This window comes from Carassius auratus, chromosome 37 (assembly GCF_003368295.1).
Source record: "Carassius auratus strain Wakin chromosome 37, ASM336829v1, whole genome shotgun sequence".
In the NCBI taxonomy this organism is placed as follows: Eukaryota; Metazoa; Chordata; class Actinopteri; order Cypriniformes; family Cyprinidae; genus Carassius; species Carassius auratus.
The window spans coordinates 12,426,125-12,445,593 of NC_039279.1; the positions used below are offsets into that span (position 1 = coordinate 12,426,125).

At 34.8% G+C, this 19,469-nt stretch overlaps 3 protein-coding genes across 3 annotated transcripts; all 3 read right to left on the bottom strand.

Moving 5' to 3' along the window:
- Window positions 1–7,094: 7,094 nt before the first annotated feature.
- LOC113056232 (parvalbumin, thymic CPV3-like) lies at window positions 7,095–9,647 on the bottom strand. Its single transcript, XM_026222838.1, has 5 exons — window positions 9,455–9,647; window positions 8,981–9,048; window positions 8,732–8,864; window positions 7,926–8,035; window positions 7,095–7,340 (listed from the first exon to the last, which is right to left on the bottom strand). The coding sequence occupies exons 2-5, from the start codon at window positions 9,039–9,041 to the stop codon at window positions 7,315–7,317; spliced, it is 330 nt and encodes a 109-aa protein (XP_026078623.1). The 5' UTR covers window positions 9,042–9,048; window positions 9,455–9,647; the 3' UTR covers window positions 7,095–7,314.
- Window positions 9,648–11,881: 2,234 nt separating this feature from the next.
- On the bottom strand, window positions 11,882–13,963 carry LOC113056233 (parvalbumin alpha). Its single transcript, XM_026222839.1, has 5 exons — window positions 13,590–13,963; window positions 13,059–13,126; window positions 12,484–12,616; window positions 12,262–12,371; window positions 11,882–12,149 (listed from the first exon to the last, which is right to left on the bottom strand). Exons 2-5 carry the CDS (start codon window positions 13,117–13,119, stop codon window positions 12,124–12,126), a joined length of 330 nt encoding a protein of 109 aa, XP_026078624.1. The 5' UTR covers window positions 13,120–13,126; window positions 13,590–13,963; the 3' UTR covers window positions 11,882–12,123.
- A 1,585-nt stretch (window positions 13,964–15,548) lies between these two features.
- On the bottom strand, window positions 15,549–17,445 carry LOC113056234 (parvalbumin-2). The gene is made up of 5 exons (XM_026222840.1): window positions 17,285–17,445; window positions 16,729–16,799; window positions 16,497–16,629; window positions 16,275–16,384; window positions 15,549–15,817 (listed from the first exon to the last, which is right to left on the bottom strand). The coding sequence occupies exons 2-5, from the start codon at window positions 16,787–16,789 to the stop codon at window positions 15,792–15,794; spliced, it is 330 nt and encodes a 109-aa protein (XP_026078625.1). The 5' UTR covers window positions 16,790–16,799; window positions 17,285–17,445; the 3' UTR covers window positions 15,549–15,791.
- Window positions 17,446–19,469: the final 2,024 nt, after the last annotated feature.

Sequence of the window (19,469 nt, forward strand, 5' to 3'; positions counted from 1 at the left end):
AGATGGTGGATCAGCACCTAGAAAGGACCTCTACTGACCTGAAAGACAGCGGAGACCAGGACAACTAGAGCCCCAGATACAGATCCCCTGTAAAGACCTTGTCTCAGAGGAGCACCAGGACAAGACCACAGGAAACAGATGATTCTTCTGCACAATCTGACTTTGCTGCAGCCTGGAATTGAACTACTGGTTTCGTCTGGTCAGAGGAGAACTGGCCCCCCAACTGAGCCTGGTTTCTCCCAAGGTTTTTTTCTCCATTCTGTCACCGATGGAGTTTCGGTTCCTTGCCGCTGTCGCCTCTGGCTTGCTTAGTTGGGGTCACTTCATCTACAGCGATATCGTTGACTTGATTGCAAATTAAAACAGACACTATTTCAACTGAACAGAGATGACATCAATGAATTCAATGATGAACTGCCTTTAACTATCATTTTGCATTATTGAGACACTGTTTTCCAAATGAATGTTGTTCAGTGCTTTGGCGCAATGTATTTTGTTTAAAGCACTATATAAATAAAGGTGATTGATTGATTGATTGATGTGCATCTTTACCTGTCTTTTTAAGTCTTTTTTTCCCCTGAGTGTATCACCTTTTGAGTCAAATTCTTAAATATAATCAGTCAGTTATAATAATAATAATATATTTAGGGAGTTATTGAACAAATTAAATCAGTCTCAACAAAATTAATTTGAAGAAATTGCATATGAAGTGGAATTTAGATGTAATGTTAATAAAGCTGAGAGGGACATGGAATGCTTTAACCTGCAGTTACAAATGCATATAGTGTTTAGATATTTTAGGCATGAAATGTTGAATACTGATATTTAAAATGATAGAATACTTTAAATAGAAAATAAAAACAATTAAAACCGCCAGTAGGTGGCAGCAAGTCACTGTTAATAAGTGATTCATTGCGAATGAACTGAATCATTTAAACGGTTGATTCATTCTGGAACGAAACACCGTGATGTTGCTCAGAGACGCAAAACAGTGTTGTGGCTGTGTTTGGATTGGTCGGAATAATTTTTTTTTGTTGGCGGAAAAGAGCAAAACCAGGCATGTTGTCTAAAACTTAAGTCTCTTGATATTAACTTATTGTTTATTTAACTTTTGTATAAAATCAATATCATAGATTTGTAGCATGTTGATTTTTTTTAAACGGCACTCTTCGAGTGATATTAAGTATATGAAATTATATAAATATATTTTTCTGCCCCCTTATCTTGAATTATGTGATCATTCTTAATGCATGTAATAGACTGAATCATGCAGTGAAAGAACAAATGCACTAAAGTTAGTGTAGTGTTTTTAAAAATACAGCCTCAAGTTTTCAAGATGAAGAAGAAATTCAGAACGTCAAATTCAATATTCTAAAATTCAAAACACCGAAATTCAGATCGTACAGAAAGGAGGTTGCCCGGTTGCATGAAATTCCTTAAGTGAGGGTTTCCCTGAGGGAGAAAAAATCCAGGAGGTAAGGGATTTAATTAAGAGCGTTGCAAGAAACATCTTAACTGTCACCCTTACCTAAGTGTTTATACTAAACGTTTCACAGTAGTTTCTAACATAGACAGTAAAAGAAACATCAGCAGGCAAGGAAGTCGACCGGAAGTTGAAGTCGGCCGGGTGCTGCCATCTTGTAGCGTTCTTGTAACTTCACTTGCGTTAGAATTCCCATTGACTCCCATTGATTTTGGCGTCACTTTGACAGCGAATAACTTTACATCTGAGGCATTTAAAGACTCCGTTTATCCATTATTTATTTCTAAAGATACACGACAATACCTTCTATGTTACATTATAGCCCATAGAAACAGTTTTTGTAAAAATAGGCTAACGATTGCGTCATAACTACGCGACTCTCTGTCACATTACCGTACAGACAGGAGGAGAAGCTCGCAGGCAATTAACTTAATATGGCATACTGGCGTTACATTTTAAAATACTATACAAAATAATTAATCAGAATACTTACTCCTGCTCACTCACGCCAAAAAAGCTCGTCGTCTCTGCAAGATTAACGATGGCAGTTTTCACGCACAGCTACTAGAAGATTAACATCTGTCAGACAGGTTGCTGACGTCATCGAGCTTCGTTTGAGTCTGCGCGTCAGAAACTGAAGTGCAAAAAAAATGCTAAAAATGGGCTTCACTTGTCTCAATTGAGTTCCAATGGGGTCGCTGTGTCCATTTCTTTTACTGTCTATGGACAACATATGGCAAAAATCACCGCGGTTGCTATAGTTACTACCTCTAACAGTAAACAGAACATAATGAACCACAAAGCCAAACCTTTGCTAAAATCACTCTTGTATTAATATATTTTTGCTATGGAGAGTACAAACATAACAGAAAACAAAAACGTAAACCAAACTGGACAGAGGATGAAAAGGCGATTATTGTTTTCATAAGTGGTTATAATAATAACAATAATAATAATAATAATACTTTTCAGCCTTTTCTCCAATTGATTATTACGATCATTAAAAACACGCCTCGGTATTTCCTCCTCTAAACAGATAATGACTTGTTCACGAATCAAGAACCGTTTCTGTCAGATGCGTCCGATTCAAGAACTGAGGAGCTGATGATACTGCGCATGTGTGATTCAGCGTGAAGTAGACCAACACTCGGAGCGTCTGAACTGAACTGATTCTTTTGATGATTGATTCTGAACTGATTTTGTGCTAATGTTATGAGCCCAGGTAAACCGAAGGCTTGCAGTCATCGCCAATGACGCCAGAACTGGTGAACCATTTTTTTCAAGCGGTTTATTGAATCGAACTGTCCAAAAGAACTAAAATATCTTAAACTGTGTTCCCGAAGATAAATGGAGGTCTTACTGGTTTGGAACGACATGAGGGTGAGTTATTAATGACATAATTTTCATTTTTGGGTGAACTATCCCTTTAATGTTCTGCATAGTTTTTGTAAATAAAAGCCTACTGTGAATGCTCGACATGCCTAAAAAACTTTATGCTGAATGACTGGAATTTTTAAGTGCAGTTTAAATGTTGAATTTAAGTGTAATTATATATTTCATTATATTTTGTCTAATTTACAGACTATTATAAAAACTTTTGTTGGGGAATTAATCATTAGCGTACTTTTATTTGTAAATGTAGTGAACTAAACATGTCCTCTCCCAGTAACCGTAGTAATTAGCCAAAATGCTTTGTTCGACTTTTTGGAGATCATCTACTCTTCCCTGTGGATATCTCTGACCTCATTTCTGTGCGATCTGAAATTCAACATTTTTAATTTTAAAATATAGAATCTGATGTTCTGAATTTCTTCTTCATCTTCTTCATCTTGAAAACTTGTAGGTGTATTTTATAAAAACCGTAAAATGCATGTCTATAAAACGCTGCCATAACAAAATTAATTGTTTTTAATTTCAAGTGTTCCATATTCAAGTAAAAAAAAAACTCAAATATAAAACTGTTAAAAGCCACATAATATTCAGTTTTGTTATATGACACTTTTCAATAATTCAAATTTACACAATTCAAATTCAAATAATTTAGTCATATTTTAAGCTCCATAATTCTTGTGACACTTGTTGTTTCTGTTGTTTCAGACCATGCCAGTCAATGATCAAACAAACATTTTCTGTTCAAAACCAGTTTCCAGTAAGGGAAACTACAGAATGATTACACAGTTTAGGTTACATTTAAGGTCCATTGATGATTATTTTTTTTACATTTTTTTCTAACAATTCACAACTAGACCATGCCACCGAACAACCAAAAAATGGTTCATCACATCGCCATGTGACCAGCATCATATGATGTTATTTTCATGCGGTGGACTATACATTTTGAACACATTTTTGTAAGTATTCTCTTAATTTTCAATATGCTATATGCAATTTAACCTCCTATGTGGCAGTCGAGACTGAGTGTGTGTGTGTATGAGCCACAATATGTGTTATAGGTAACAATATGTCCTTTTTGCTTTTCTACTTTTTTTTTCCTTGTCAAAAGCGGTTTCTCATATCCTTTCAGACGAGTATATAATTTATTTGCACAAAGGTTGGAATTTTACATTACATCTCTTTAAATGAACAAACTTATGTTTAAGATTTATATATAAAAATAAAAATAAACCAATATTTCCTGTTCTGTAGTAACTGTGCTGAGAATATCATATGGATATCTGCTCTCCTGTAACCAAGGCAGTGGTTGTGGATACTGGCTTGTAAATGGAAAGTTGCAAGTGAAACAATTTTAACATTTGAACTGGTTACCTCTGGCTGAATAATATGGAGGATAAGCTTTGTATAATTGCAGTGTAAGCTCCCCCATTAGTTGTTTGTTAAATCTTACACATTGGGTCATGCATGCACACTGGGATTATCTGAATGGAGCTGAAGCCATTAAGGCACATGTTTGCCTGGCTCATTTTGGTCTCTGATTTCAGTGCAGAAAGGGGATAATCAGAAACCAGGATTGATGCAGCATTTTCAATTCCATTGTTCTAATGGGTTAAGCGGTAACCTGAGCAGGATATCCTTGCCATTCAGTACTGAGAGGCCCTCTTCACTGAAACTTATACCTGCTGTCAATGTCTGTACCTTTTGTACCTACTTAGTCTGCTTTACATTTGAACTCCCTTGTTTTAAGGCTTTGGTTGCATCTAGGATTTGAAGGTTTATATTCTGCGGTGAGCGATTTTGTATTTATTGATTAGAATGATCAATGAATAAAATGCACTGCTTGCAAATATAAACAAAGGACCAAAATGAAACAGCTTGACAAAGATCTGTGTACATCAGATGCTATGACATCTTCCTCCATGCTGCCAGAACCACACATTTAGATTTCTTTGAAGGTGCATTCATTATTTTTTTTATTTTTTTATTTTTTTATTATTGTTGCACTTCAGAGGTTTGCTGAGAACATCAGTCACCTGATATCTAACCCTGGACCACAATCCCAGTCTGTATCAGATATACTGAACACAAATTCTGTGGTATATTTTACTATTGAGGGCATTAGAGCATTCTTAGTATACTGCATTTATTGTAACAACAATCATTCAATAATTTACTATCATATCTCTATTTAGCACTGCAGATATAATTGTAAGAGTAAAATGGCAATGTTTAAATGTATAAACAGGTTTAACTTGCTTTCTATATGAGCTCAAGATTGGCTTCACTTGACTGTTTGTTCCCATTTTGTGGTAGTTATTAGTTTTTCAGGGTCATTGAATGCTACCGTCCACTTTCAGAGGTTTTTCAGAAGTACTGAGTATGTAGAAGTTCAAGTACATTTTCTTTGTTTTGTGCTTAATGTGTGTAGTGCACAGTTGAATAAATTGTAGCTCAAAGCTAAACATAAGACAGTAGATATAGTATCAGTAGAAATCGTTTCCAGCTTATGCACAGTAACATATGCTGGAAGTTGCCTAATAAAGAAAAGCTGTAACTTCTATGCAAATATCACAGAATCCACTGTATCAGCTAGACATGTGCCATGCGATATATCATGGTAATGAATATGCACGATATTGTGGGCACTTCTAAATACTGTGAATAATGATATATTACAAATTAATTTGGCATGCATTTTAAGAATATTTTTCCCATCAATTGGTCGAATTGCACAACACAGCTGTATGCTGCTAGTATGTAATTACATTTGCTTCAATAAAAATGAAGAAAACTTTATAAAACTGAACGTAACTTTTTCAGAAACTATCAAAAATATGCCAATTACAAAAGAAGAAAAATGAAAATAATACGCTCCACTGAGTGGCGTCTGTACTTCCCGGTCAGAGAGCACCTGTCCATCAAAAGCTCACTTTCCAATCAGAGTAGATCACTGTTAAGCCCGCCCCCATGAGAAGTTTGTGTCAAAACACCAAACGGAAAACTGCGAATCGTAAACTAATCTGTGGCAATGCATTCAGAATCCACGATTAGCGAAAAATAATATTTAAAAAACATTAACAAAGAATGAAGCAAATTCGAAGAGCCTGTTAAATTTGTGCGAATGGGTTCATTTTTTTATTTTCATTGTGTTTTTCTTCTTTTGTAATGGCATATTTTTGAAAGTTTCTGAAAAAGTTATTTTCAGTTTTATAAAGTTTCGTTCATTTTTATTGAAGCAAATGTAATTCCATATATGCTAGAAAGACAATGTGCGTTCTGATGTAAACAAGCATGCATGAGAAGCACATGGGGGAACATGTGAGAGACACACTGAATGAAAGCACATTCACTCTCTGACAGCAGATGGCGGTAAACTGCAGAAAATGCAACCCTTACCCTGGAAACCCATAAATAAAGCAGCTGCACTACTTTCTAAAACATATTTAAATAATTTTAAATAGCCATTCGGATTTGTGTATTCCTTAGGATGTTCATCACAGTGAAAATACTTAAATATTTAGATTTAATAGGCTATTCATTTTTTTAACTTTTTTTTTTAATTTTAATCTGGACTACAACATGCCCTAGATATTGTTTGAAAGTGTTTTGATCCTTTATTGTTCATTCACACTTCATTAGGGCTTCGTTAGTTAATTCATTAGTTAACATAAACTGCCAATAAAAAAATTATTTGTAACATTCATTAATTTTAGGTATACCAATATTTAATAACATGTTGTTAAAAATCGAAAAAGTTGCAGCTTTGTTATTTATTGAGCTAACATGAATGTATTTTTAACAAAGATTAATAACTTCTGTAGCAAATGTAGCTTTTGCTCATTGTGAATGTTAATGGTTAACTAATGGAGGTCTTATTGTAAAGTGATACTGATTGGTCTTTAGAGTTCTTTTGCATTTGAATCTGTGTAAAACTTTTAACTATATCTATTTTTTTCTCTATTGCTTTATTGTATTTAAATGTTCAGTTATTTTTGTTATAAGAAAAAAGTTATTTAACCTGTTATACTGTATTATGACCACTTTTTTAAATTTTAAATTTCAAAACCGTGATCATACAATATACCGTGATAAAAGCATGAGCAATTAATCACAACAGGAAAATTTGATACCAGCATATTCCTAGTATCAACATAAGTAAATCTTAAATGGTATGTGCATTAATATAAAGCAGATTGTAAACACAGTGAACCAGATGCAAAAGTTTAGTGACTTTTATTTTCCCTGAACAGTTTTGTCATTGGTCATTTGGGGTGAATGTGGGACAACAAAACAAGACACAAGTATTCAAAAGTCAAGTACATTTACTTTATGTGTTGATTCTTTTTTTCTTTCTTTTTTTTCTCTTTTTTTTTAAGTAATCAGGTGTAAAAAGTAAAATGAATGATGAGGTTTCAGCTTATAGCTGAGGGAGTTTTTCAGGATAACACCATAGTCTGGAACTCTGTAGAGAAAGAGGAACATCAGAATTTAAAATTTAGTAAAATAACTTAGAAAATGATATTATAATAAACTGATTGTAGTCCACAACAAAACTTTTCTGTACAGCTCCCACATGTGTTTCAACATGTTCTAAAGAGGTGATTGATCAGTTTAAACAAAAATTCAGTGGATAATGCATATTTCAGGAGACTATTTTACTTTGAGCTCTTTTTCTCAGTAATTTACATGCAGCTTTTTGACTTTGTATTGTCTCAGTGTGTGCAAGACTGTTACTCAGGATTGAAATAATAATTTGAGGTGACTGTGGTCTTTGATCCTCTTACGCAATGCAGTGATAGATTTGTTTTCACTAGAGTTTCCATGATCTAAGACAGCAATTAAATCTTATCACATCTTTGAGTAATGATCAGAGAAAATTACATAACAGACGAGCAAAGGACAGAAATGACCCCCCCCCCCCAAAAAAAGGGACATAAATCTGAAATCGTATTAACTGTGCATACAAAATGGTAGAGCATGTAGATGCACAAAACAAAATAAATAAAAGAAATTTAAAAAAGGACACAATCTACTGAGAAAACATTACCGTCTACTCCAATGCGGCCATCGCTATCATCATCTGCAGCTGTAAGGAGGCTCTTAATCTCCTTTTCGGTCAGAGTTCGTGCCCCTGGGAAAAATCGCTGGAGAAAGAACCTGATTCACACAAATCCATTGATGAGAAGAATGAAGTGCTGCACAGCGGCTGACTCTCCTAATCCAAGTAGCTCAGCATTTTAGCCCATTTTTAATTTGAGATCCTTTTCTAGGCATCCATTTGTTTCAGCCTCATACAGCTGAACTCATCAATCCAATGATCAAATATGATCTCTTTCACCTGTCCTGGCTAAAATGTGAGCTAAAAAGGAAACCCTTCAAAGGACAGTTGTGAATGTCATCTCTCCAGCCCTGGGTTAGTTCTGCTGATGTCATTATATAATGCTGATAAATCACACAAAAGCAGGGACAGAAAAAAAAAACATAATGACAGCATCTCCATGGATTACAATTGAAAAGGACTTCGTTTAAATGGAACTGTGGTATTATCAGGTAAGACATGGACATGTAATATAAAGCTTTAACAGAAGTAATTCTCTTTATGCATCGGATTTCATGTATGGCTATTACGAGCAAAGTATTTTTAGCATTAGAAGTGTTTTCTCTGATCACACTGAACAACAAAGCAACATATTGAAGGCATAAAAGCTTCAGGAACTGTGACTCGAGTAACCTGAAATCACAACAACATAGTCTATGGCTTTCTAGCTGTAGATTTTGTGGCTTTATCATTGAAATTACAGCATAATTTGTGATGCATTACACATGAATTCAATACCAGCCAGAATGACGTACTTGAGCTCAGCCTCCTCAATGAATCCACTGTTATCCTCATCTATGATGCGGAAGACATCCTTCACCTCTTGGGGACTTTTCTGGCTCAGGCCACAAAGTTGGAAGAACTTCTTATAACAGAAGGAGTCTGGAGCTGTTGGAGAAAAAGCAACATGAGAATTATTGTCATCATTGTCTCAACATGAAACAATTAAAACGTGTTTATCGTTATTATTATAATTGATCATTATTAAATTATTTGATGCATACCTTGGCAGTCTTTGACAGCATTTTGAATGGCATCAGCTGAGAGGATGGAAGTAAGTGACATTTTCAAACTGTTGGAGAAAAAAAAATCATTTTTTTAAAAATCTTTAATAATTTATTACAAAATTATTCCAATTATGTCTTTTTACACATATGTGAATTTATATAGATTAAATAGAAATTAAAATGAATTAAATTCACATAAATTAGAGCAACATCAAAACTGGAGAGACATTAAATTTGCAGGTAATTTGTAACGTTTCCAAATCATCATCGCGCATTTTTACACTACAGTATCCTATTCATTAACTTCTGCTTCTCTGTCACTCTCCTATTGCTGAAATAAAAGACTTCGAATTTTAAGTAAAAAAAAAATGTGTTTGTTGTAAAAATCCAAAACACCTGCAGATAGCCGGGACAACGGTGATAAAGAGTTTTTATGTGATAGTTGATGTTAAGCGGAAAGCAGTATCTGACCTGTGAAGATTTCTCCTCGCGCTGATCCAGAGAGGTAAGGCTGTGTGTGATTGCGCGCCTCATCCACTGACAACTTATATATATATGTACATGCTAATGGGACGGACAATGAGAGATGCTTGGGTTACCTGTGCGTGTATCAAATTCGTGTTGCAAGGCTCGACTTGAATTTCTTGCCTAACTAATTATCCTTTACTATTTAAATGAGCCTCGGAACCGAATGCACTCACACACACAGGTACCCGCACTTTGCCCTTAATATTGTGCGTAGCCTACTATGGAAATAAACTCTCCGTGTGTTTGTGTGTGTGTGTGTGTGTGTGTGTGTGTGTGTGTGTGTGTGTGTGTGTGTGTGTCCCAAGGGTGCTGTTGTATAGATAGATAAATAGATAAGTGCTTACAACTTTAGTTGTGCATTGGACATTTTCGTAATCGCCTGTGCCAGTCCCATTCCCATTGGACATTTAAATAAATACATAAATAATATTTAAATTAATTTATGCATGCTAATGTTTTGTATTTATACTTGGATACACACACACACACACACACACACACACACACACACACACACACATATATATATATATATATATATATATATATATATATATATATATATATATATGTAGATGGACAGCTCAACCCTGTGACCCTGTTATCATTTTGTACAACAAACAAATTGATCACTAAAAGGTCGATGCTTGTATTAATGATCAGCATTACACTAAAATGTTAACTCACTTTATTTGAAGAAATAGCCATATATCACAAAACAATTCACAGTTTTCACAGTTAGACAGTACAATGCGATCTATTTATCCTTGAATACATTTATTTCTGTGATAGAACATTTATATCTTAAAATTAGTTTGATGCATGAAATCATGTTATAAAGATGAAAAAGTTTTCACATTGTATTGGTTAATTATTTCTTGTGAACTGTTTGACCTCTTTTGTGTGAATCACCTTTGATCTGTTTCCCAAGATTTAGTTAACATCGTCACGTATTTTGTGCCCCATACCAGTTAATTAACAACAATAATGTATTTGATGCTGATGTACAAATTTTGCTCTTTCACAACAATACATGCTTACTCAGATTCTTATTGTATGATTTAATGTCAAAGTTCATATTGCAACTTAAATATAGCTTTACATTTAATGAGAGTCCCTTTGTCTTAGCTTTAAATATGTAGTCAGGATTGCAATCCACTTAGGCAGACACTAAGACTAATCATCAACTCATGGAACTTCACACTTTTCTCTTCATTTGACAGAGTAATGATTGAGCTTACAGACAAATAATTTTCTGCATCGTTTGCCGTTCAGGAAAATCAGTCTGAATTCAAAGTAATTAGTATATGTATAGCAAAGATAATAAACATTTTACAGGTAAATAGTATATGTATAGCAATGATAATAATTAACAGCATCATGTATTTTGTGCCCCATACCAGTTATTTAACATCAATACTGAATGTTGTTGTGTGAGAATTAAACGGTTAAAATCGTTACTCAAATATCCCTATAAAACATTGGTGTCATATTGTAATGCCATGGATCAAATAAATAAGTGTTTAAAGTTTTTTATTTATTTACATTGTATAATTAAGCAGTAATCTGTGTAAATTGATGAAGAAATGGCATTATCGTGTGCCTTTGGCCTCTCATGGAAAGGGAAAGACAAGACATTGGAGTCACCTAGCCAACAAACCAATGCACTCTAATGTCACTGAACTGACTGGTAGTGTTACGGTATAGTGATCTATCCATTTACATTCTCTAATTTGTTGGTACAGTTCAGCCAACATGTCTTCTGCTGAGTCCACAAGTGACATTAATGAAAAATTAAAATGTAACAAATGACAAATAAATAAATAAAAATGAAGAAAAAAAAAACAGCACACTTTTAGGATAAGAGTACTTTGTCATTTGAATCTTTTTGAATTTTTAAAGATGTTAAATGGTTTATAAATTATGGCACCAGACACCACCCAGTGGCGGCTACGTTGTACTTCAAGATAACCAATGAAAGTTCCGTTTGGTTCATTATACTGTACTTTCTAATATATGCAGCAAATAATCAGACATTAATATAACATAATGAGTAAAATGGAACATGCATAACTTATTGCAACAGGTCATCTGTATCTTGTGCTTGCTTTAGTTGGACTTAGAATTTTCACTGTTTCTAGATCAGTTTCCTTTGTCTGTATTCATGGTTACTCATTGTTTAATAAGTGTTTGCACTTGATGTTCTTTTACTTTGTTTTGTTTCAGTGTATTTAAGCTCAGTGTTTTCTTCTGTTCATTGTCAGTTCTTGTTGTGGTATTTTGGTTGTTTAGTTCCTAAGTTCCTACTTATTGAGATTTTTTTTTTTTTTATGCTAAGCTAAAACGGCAGTGAATTGACAGACTCAAAAATGAAAAATAGTGTTTATTTTCTCATTGTCCTTTCCCCAAAACAGCATCAAAGATTTTACAGAAACCAACATGCATATCTACAACGTGAAAGACCGTGTGACGATGACAGTCATTGTGGACCGGGTGCAGCATGGGAGTGGACAGTTAGAGTTGTTTGTATAAAAATCAGCCACCCCGATAAAAAAGTGGAGATCTCAGGTTACAACACTGATTGTCAGCAAAAGTTGTTGGTCAGGTGCCATTTATGCCTTGACCAGGGCAGCAAACTCTGTCAAATTAAGGAGAAAGAATTCATCAGAAGACATTCTGGTGGAGCTGCAGGAATTATATTTCTGTAATTATATACCGTTGCTATATTCAACAAGAAGCAAATTCCTCACCATCAACTCCAATCTTGCCATCACCATCAGAGTCTCCAGCTTTCAGGAAGGCCTTTGTCTCTGCATCAGTGAGTGCCCTGGCGCCAGCGGAGAAGTTCTGCAGGAACAGTCTGAAAAGCACACACGGGCATAACCCTTAAGTGTTTTGTTCAAGGTAGTTTATTTTAAAATAATAAAAAAGTGTTTATTTAATATGAAAATGTGTTATAAGACCAGACTTACTTAAGCTCGTCCTCCTCAATGAAGCCGCTCTTGTCCTGGTCAATGACAGCAAAGGCCTTCTTGATGTCATCAGGAGTTTTGGCAGACAGACCAACCTTGGCGAAGAAGCTCTTGTAGTTGAAGGAGTCAGCAGCTGGAAGGTAATTTCATCATTTTTTAGCATAATGGTGGAGATAAGCAGCAGAAGGACTACAAGAAGAACATGATTGCTTATCCGCAGTTTCAAGCTCCGTACTCTAACGAATGATGTTTACACTGATGTTGACACCCTAAAATGAAAATCCTGTCCTCATTTACTCACCCTCATGTTGTTCCAAATCCGCACCACTTTCTTTCCTCCGTGGAGCACAGAAGGAGATGTTAGGCAGAGTGACAGTCTCAGTCACCATTCACTTTCATTGCATCTTAGTCCATACATGAAAGTGAATAGCGACTGAGGCTGTCAAGTCCCTATAGCATTCTGCCTTTTGTGTTCCACGGAAAGAAGAAAGTCCCGCGGGTTTGGACCAACATGAAACTGATGTTCTCGCTTTAGCTTGTAGGTCAATGGGATGGTCCGGAAACATGCAGGTTACCTTGGCAGGCCTGCAGGGCTGCAGTGATGTCAGCATCATTCAGAATTCCAGCGAATGCCATGATTAGCCTAAAAAATGTCAGAGGTTTAATTTGACTTCAGTTTGTACAATATTACTTTGACTGTAGCTATGTAGAATTACACATAAACATATTTCAATTTAATAAAAAACAACAACAACAACTTTATAATACTCCATCCATATAACAGATCATCAGAAATGATTTGCTCCCATAGGCTTGGTAAATGGTCAACAGTTCATATTAATTGCATATGTCTTTAACAACACAGTGTGTTATGATAAATCCCACCCAGTCCTGGTGTAATCAAACCGCTTAATAAAGAGCGATATCCCAACACGTCCAGACTCCAAGACACAAATTATTCCCACGCCTGGTGGCCGAGATTTAATAGATCAACACATCCTCTCCAGATCAGCCAGAAGTCATGTGGCCCTTGCTGTCTGTCTTTTTTTCTGTCTTCCTTGCGAGATATTGTGAGCTCTTGTAGCTTCATCTGTGAAGACACTCACCTCTGGTTGTCTTTAGGGTTTGGGTTTGGATTCGCAGGGATGAAACTGGCTACTGCAGTGAGCACCGGCTCCGTGGCTTCCACCTTATATACCACTACTCAACCGAAATATAAGGCATAATGTAATGGACACCGCATGACGGGCAGTTGGTTGAAAAACTTGTCCAGTAGTCAGGCTGTTCTATTTATATGCACTTAAATGAAGATGCTTAAAAAGGTACGTATGTATAAGTCCTTAATATCACGACGGCTAATAATATACGATGCTGATTTGGATGAAAGCGCTCTGTATGTGAAGATGAACGGGAAGAGTTTTGGTCATTTTGCCTCGAGAGAAACAGAGTTCGCTCTGCTGTTGTGTGACTGAAGCAAATCACCTCACGCGCTTTGGAGCTTCAAGAGGAAGCGCGTGAATTACAAACGAGCCCATAACACTTTTTTTCAGTCCTTACTTTTTTTCTTTGGAAATATAAGGTAAATGCAAACTCACAGGGCAAATTTATTTGACACGAACATAAAGGCTACTCGATGATTCTAGATGTTGGTCCTTGTTTCTTTAATTTGCGCTTCTCTTGATCACTGCTTTCTATAGCCATATTTTTTTTTCAATCGATGGACTAGCTATTGTGTGAATTAGACCAATGATAAAACAGCGTCTGGCTTGAATTTGAACCTTGTTTACAGAGAAACTTTATTATTATTATTATTATTAATGATTGATTATGTTTAATGAAAACATCGCTAACCCTTGGACTTGACTTTCATTCATCAAAAAGGTCTTTTGTCTTTTCTTCTCTGCATTCTCTTCTTTTCTAGTCTGCTCCGTAATCTAATTGTCTAATAAACAATTAGTAACAGTTATTGTCTAACAAACAATTAAAAATGCCATATTTATGTCTAATAAACCTAGTATATCATGCATATTGTTGGCTCTTTGATGCACTGCTTTAGTTCCTCTTTTCTAAGTCGCTTTGGATGTAAAATGTGGGCTGAATGTAAAATAAAAAGAAATCATAAAACTATTACTATTAGATTCAAATTCTCAAATTTTAACTTGTTTGATACACAATAAAGCCACTCTCAAATCATGATATAAAAATCTTAAGATTTTTATTTTATTTTTTAAACATGTTTTTAGCATTTCTTTAAATTATGAAAACGAACATAACTTTAAGTTGAAATTAATAAAATAGACAAATCAATTTTAAAATAACTAATCCTTTACAATTAAATTGCATAAAATTATGAACGTTTTCTATGAAATATTAATGAGACTAGGCTTTAAGACTATATATATATATATATATATATATATATATATATATATATATATATATATATATATATATTATAATTATTGTTAGACTATGTTGTTAGATAGAGTTTGTGAACATTTATATATAAGCATACTTTGGCTATGAGATTTCAATTCAGTACTGTTTTTCAGTAGTATAGCAATTGCAACTGTGTTGTTAGCACACTCCAGCATTCAGAGAGTCAGCTTTTCCTGCTTTGCTCAGGTCGAGCTGTGTTTGATATGCCTTTGGGATCTAAGTATAAAGTGACATCCTCACTCAGTCACTGAGAGCTGTAAGTGATGCCTGTAGTCTGCACAAGGTTCAGTAGCTCACTTCCTGTTGATTGTGAGGGCATTCGTTTGAGCATGTGCACAAATCTTCATGATGAGTCCCTGTGTTTGACAGGGATCGTTACATGTTTATATTTAAGAATTGCATCTGTATTTTCAACTACTGTATGTCTACACTAATCATTGATATTGCTTACAATAATCAAGTGTTAATGTCTGTGCTTCCTTTCTGTATGACCATGGAATCTTAACACTGTCTATGTCAAAATATTCCTGACTTTTCAAACATTTTTAACACTGTAAATGTTAAAATTAGGATGCCTTCAGTTCTTTTATATGTACAATTCAGAGGAAGATACTGAACAGAGAAAGTTGTTTTAAATCGAATGGATTTTTATTTCCTTAAAGTGCAAAAGAGATCTTAAGTTTGCACAAAGAAGGATAATTTTTTTTACAGAACAATACAATGCAATGAAACAACATTAATAATAAATAGCTTTTCAAGACATTGAACGTGCGTTCTTTGTAAGGAGTTTGCAGGGCATTCATAAATAAATATAAAAAAGATGATAGGTTAGCAGAGCTCTGGTTCCAAAGACAAAGGTCCATGAAGGCTTAGGCCTTTACAAGCAAAGCAAACTCTGTGGGAAGACATTCATAAAGAAAAAACAGTTAGAAAAAAAGTCTGCCACTGTTCATTTGAACAATTAATTCAGTTCAAACAGTTTAAAGTTAGAGGTACCTTCTATCTCAACATCATTCAATCATTTATAGGCTACTACATATGACAAAACTGAACAATGATTTATGCATGTTTTTTTTCATGAGGATTTACTGCACTTTTTAGTAGTTCTATTGGTTCAGCTAGTTTGCTGACCTGCTATAAATATAAATGTAGCTACAAAATCAAGAGCCATAAAAGATGACAAATCAGGTAATGTTAGGACTTATTAAGAAAGCATTGAAAATGTTCTGTAACAAAACGTTTTGAAGTTTGATTGCATCACCAGAATGCATGGTTTAACCATATGTCATCTTGTTATGTTTTGTATTCCAGTGCCTTAAAGTCATAAATATTCTGAATAAAAGATTAAGTACCATCAACTCCGATTTTGCCGTCACCATCGCTGTCACCAGCTGAGAGGAAGGCCTTGGTCTCAGCATCAGTGAGTGCCCTGGCACCAGCGGAGAAGTTCTGCAGGAACAGTCTGGGAACATTGAGGAGAATAAAAAAGAACATTAGGAAATATGCCTTTATAGAATAATATGATAAATGCAAAAGAATGAGTTCAGTCATTCAAAAGTCTGTTGCTTTCTTACTTCAGCTCATCCTCCTCAATGAAGCCACTCTTGTCCTGGTCGATGACAAAGAAGGCTTTCTTGATGTCATCAGAAGTCTTTGCGCTCAGGCCAACCTTGGCAAAGAAGTTCTTGTAGTTGAAGGAGTCGGCAGCTGGTATTAAATAAAACAGTGACCGTATTAAAAATCAGCAAATTAAACAATAAACTATCATTTTTTGTGGCTTTTTTTTTTCAATAGCAGATGTCTTACCAGAGCAATCCTTAAGAGCTGCAGCCACATCCTCGTCCTTGAGAATTCCAGCAAATGCCATTTTGATTTATCTGGAAATTAGACCCAAACAAGATAATGATGCATTAAGATGCATAAAGGTTCCTGAGAGTGAATTGTGGACTAAATTAGTGTAACATCACATTAACTGGAACATTTAGTGTGATTTCAAATAACCCCTTTCATAACTCCTGTCAATTCTCCCATTAGAGTTAAACTTCTTCCTACAGTTAAAATATGATTTCAGTGAGCTCATGTGAGGTTGCCTAATGAAAAACACCACTAACAACATCAACAACAACAAAAAAAGACGTTAAAAAAATCAATCAAAAATAATTTCAAGCTCATCCAAAAACTCAAGAAAGTAAGCAGAAAGTATGGTCCTTGGTTTGGTTAATTGAAGAGATTTTAGTCCTGCTGCAAGTCCGTTTAAATCCTTATATTATTCCTCCATTTTCCGTTAATTATATTCCATGGTGATTAGAGAAATTCATCAACCCCTGGTGTATGATCCTCAAGGTGTCTCTGGTAAACTCACCTTTGCGCTGCGCTGGCAACTGTTCCACAGATGTATGACGACTACCCAAGCACCCATGGGCCTGGCTTTTATACTTTTGTGTCTGGGGTTGTAACAGACACCATTTGCTTAGGCTAGGTAAAGTTTAAAAAAAAAAGTGTCCACTAGTCATATAGCTCTATTTTTATCCTTTCAAAAAGGGGATGCTCTAAGTCCTTATGGGAAACATGGGTCGGACATCCTAGCACACATATGTTCCAAGTATTTGCATTGAAAATGTGTGCAATGTCATTTGTATATATATATCAAATAATTCTTTACACCATAATTCTCACATTTAAAAAAAAAAAGTTTGCAATATTTTGCCCATTCAGACTTGTACTGTGATAATTTGAAACCTTTTACCACAGCCTATTAATTTATTTGTTTATGAAGACTTGTCTCATTAGGATACTCAGCAGTTATTATTTAATTTGATTTAAGATATTTTTTACCAGAGAAATGTGTAAAAAAAATAAAAAAAAATATATATATAATTTTTATTGTATTTTTTGAGGAGGAAAGGGTGGGGTGGCTCGACCCATTTACAGTCTCTGCACCATATATTCTATACATGCAGTAAAATTATGGGACAGCTGGAGGCATGAACAGAAGCAAATGTTTCAGAGTTTCAGATTACTGGCAAATATGAAAACACTTTTTTGCCTTTAAAGAAGGCTATTTCACTAAACACTTTAATGAATAGGCCTGTTTCTTTTTTTTCTTTTTTTTACAAAATGTCTAAAAGTATGCAAAACAACTCAAATAATAAATAAAATTGAAAAATAAAATTAAAGATTAAAAAATCATTTATTTGCAATATACAGTATACACAATATACATGCAATAAATATTGTTGAAATAGTTTTATATTGTTTTATTTTCTCTTGTAGAAGTTCATACAAGATTACAGTAAGACATACAAGACAGAACACAATTCAGCTTTGAAAACTACTGACAAGACCCCACTCACAAAATCTTTTTCTTTGCCATGTTTGACAATCACAGCTGGTCTCAGTGAGCATTAAAAAGGGCTGAAAATACAGGAAATGAGGAGATTTAGTTTAATCTTTTACTTTTATGCATTACTTATCATATATTTTATTAAATATCTCAGTATTTTATGTCAACCTCCCCAGCCGATCTTCCCAAACCCACCCATGTCTCCAACCTTGAGGAAGGCCTTGGTTTCAGCCGCTGTAAGTGCATGAGCCCTTTTAGAGACGTTCTGCAGAAACAACCTGAATATGAATCACAATAGAGTAAGTGAACCAAGTAGAGTATTCGGCTGAAGTGCACTTATCCAGGTAACTAAAACCGCCATTACTTTTATGTCTCTTGTCTTGTATCACACAGTGAACACTCTCTCTGCTTTGTTTTACAAATGTGTATCAGTTATCAGTTGTACTGAAAATGAAGTCAGGAGGACTATTCTTGAAATATTGTTTGTCTTCTTACTGGTAGTAACAGTAAACATATGAAAAAATGTAATGAGTCAAATTACACATCTGTAGCTCATTCTGTTCAGTGAACCCACTCTTGTCCTGGTCAAGCATTTTAAAGACCTTCACTGTCTCAGGAGGAGACTTCTTTGAAAAGCCTATTGTTGCAAAAAAATGTCTTTGGGCTAAAAGAATAATTTACTGCAAAAGTCAACTTAAAAAAATACAAATTACAAAGCAGAAAATCACCATGGATATTCTGACAAAATAATAATGAATAACACTTTTCTGACTAAAAAACAAACAACTCTCATAGTAATATTCACAGTATTGTTCATTGGAGCGTCTTTCATATTTTACCTTTACATGCATTAATGACAGTTGAAATATCACTGTCAGCCAAAACATCTATCATAGCCATTTCTTAATGGATCTGAGGAAATTCAGAGGCACTTGCAACAGTATCTTCAATGATTATAACAGCAAAACCTGCAGTCTGAACATCACTACATGATGTGAAAAACCACCAGTGTTCATATGCCAGCTACAGCTGTGTCCTTTACACCACCTGACCTGTCCAGGACACAGAAGTACATCCCATTAGTATTGTTACTGGAGTAAAGCACCTCACAAGCTACTGGATCAAACACACACACACACACACACACACACACACAAATCATATGATTTATAGTAAATAATATCAGTGGGTTATATTTGGTTCA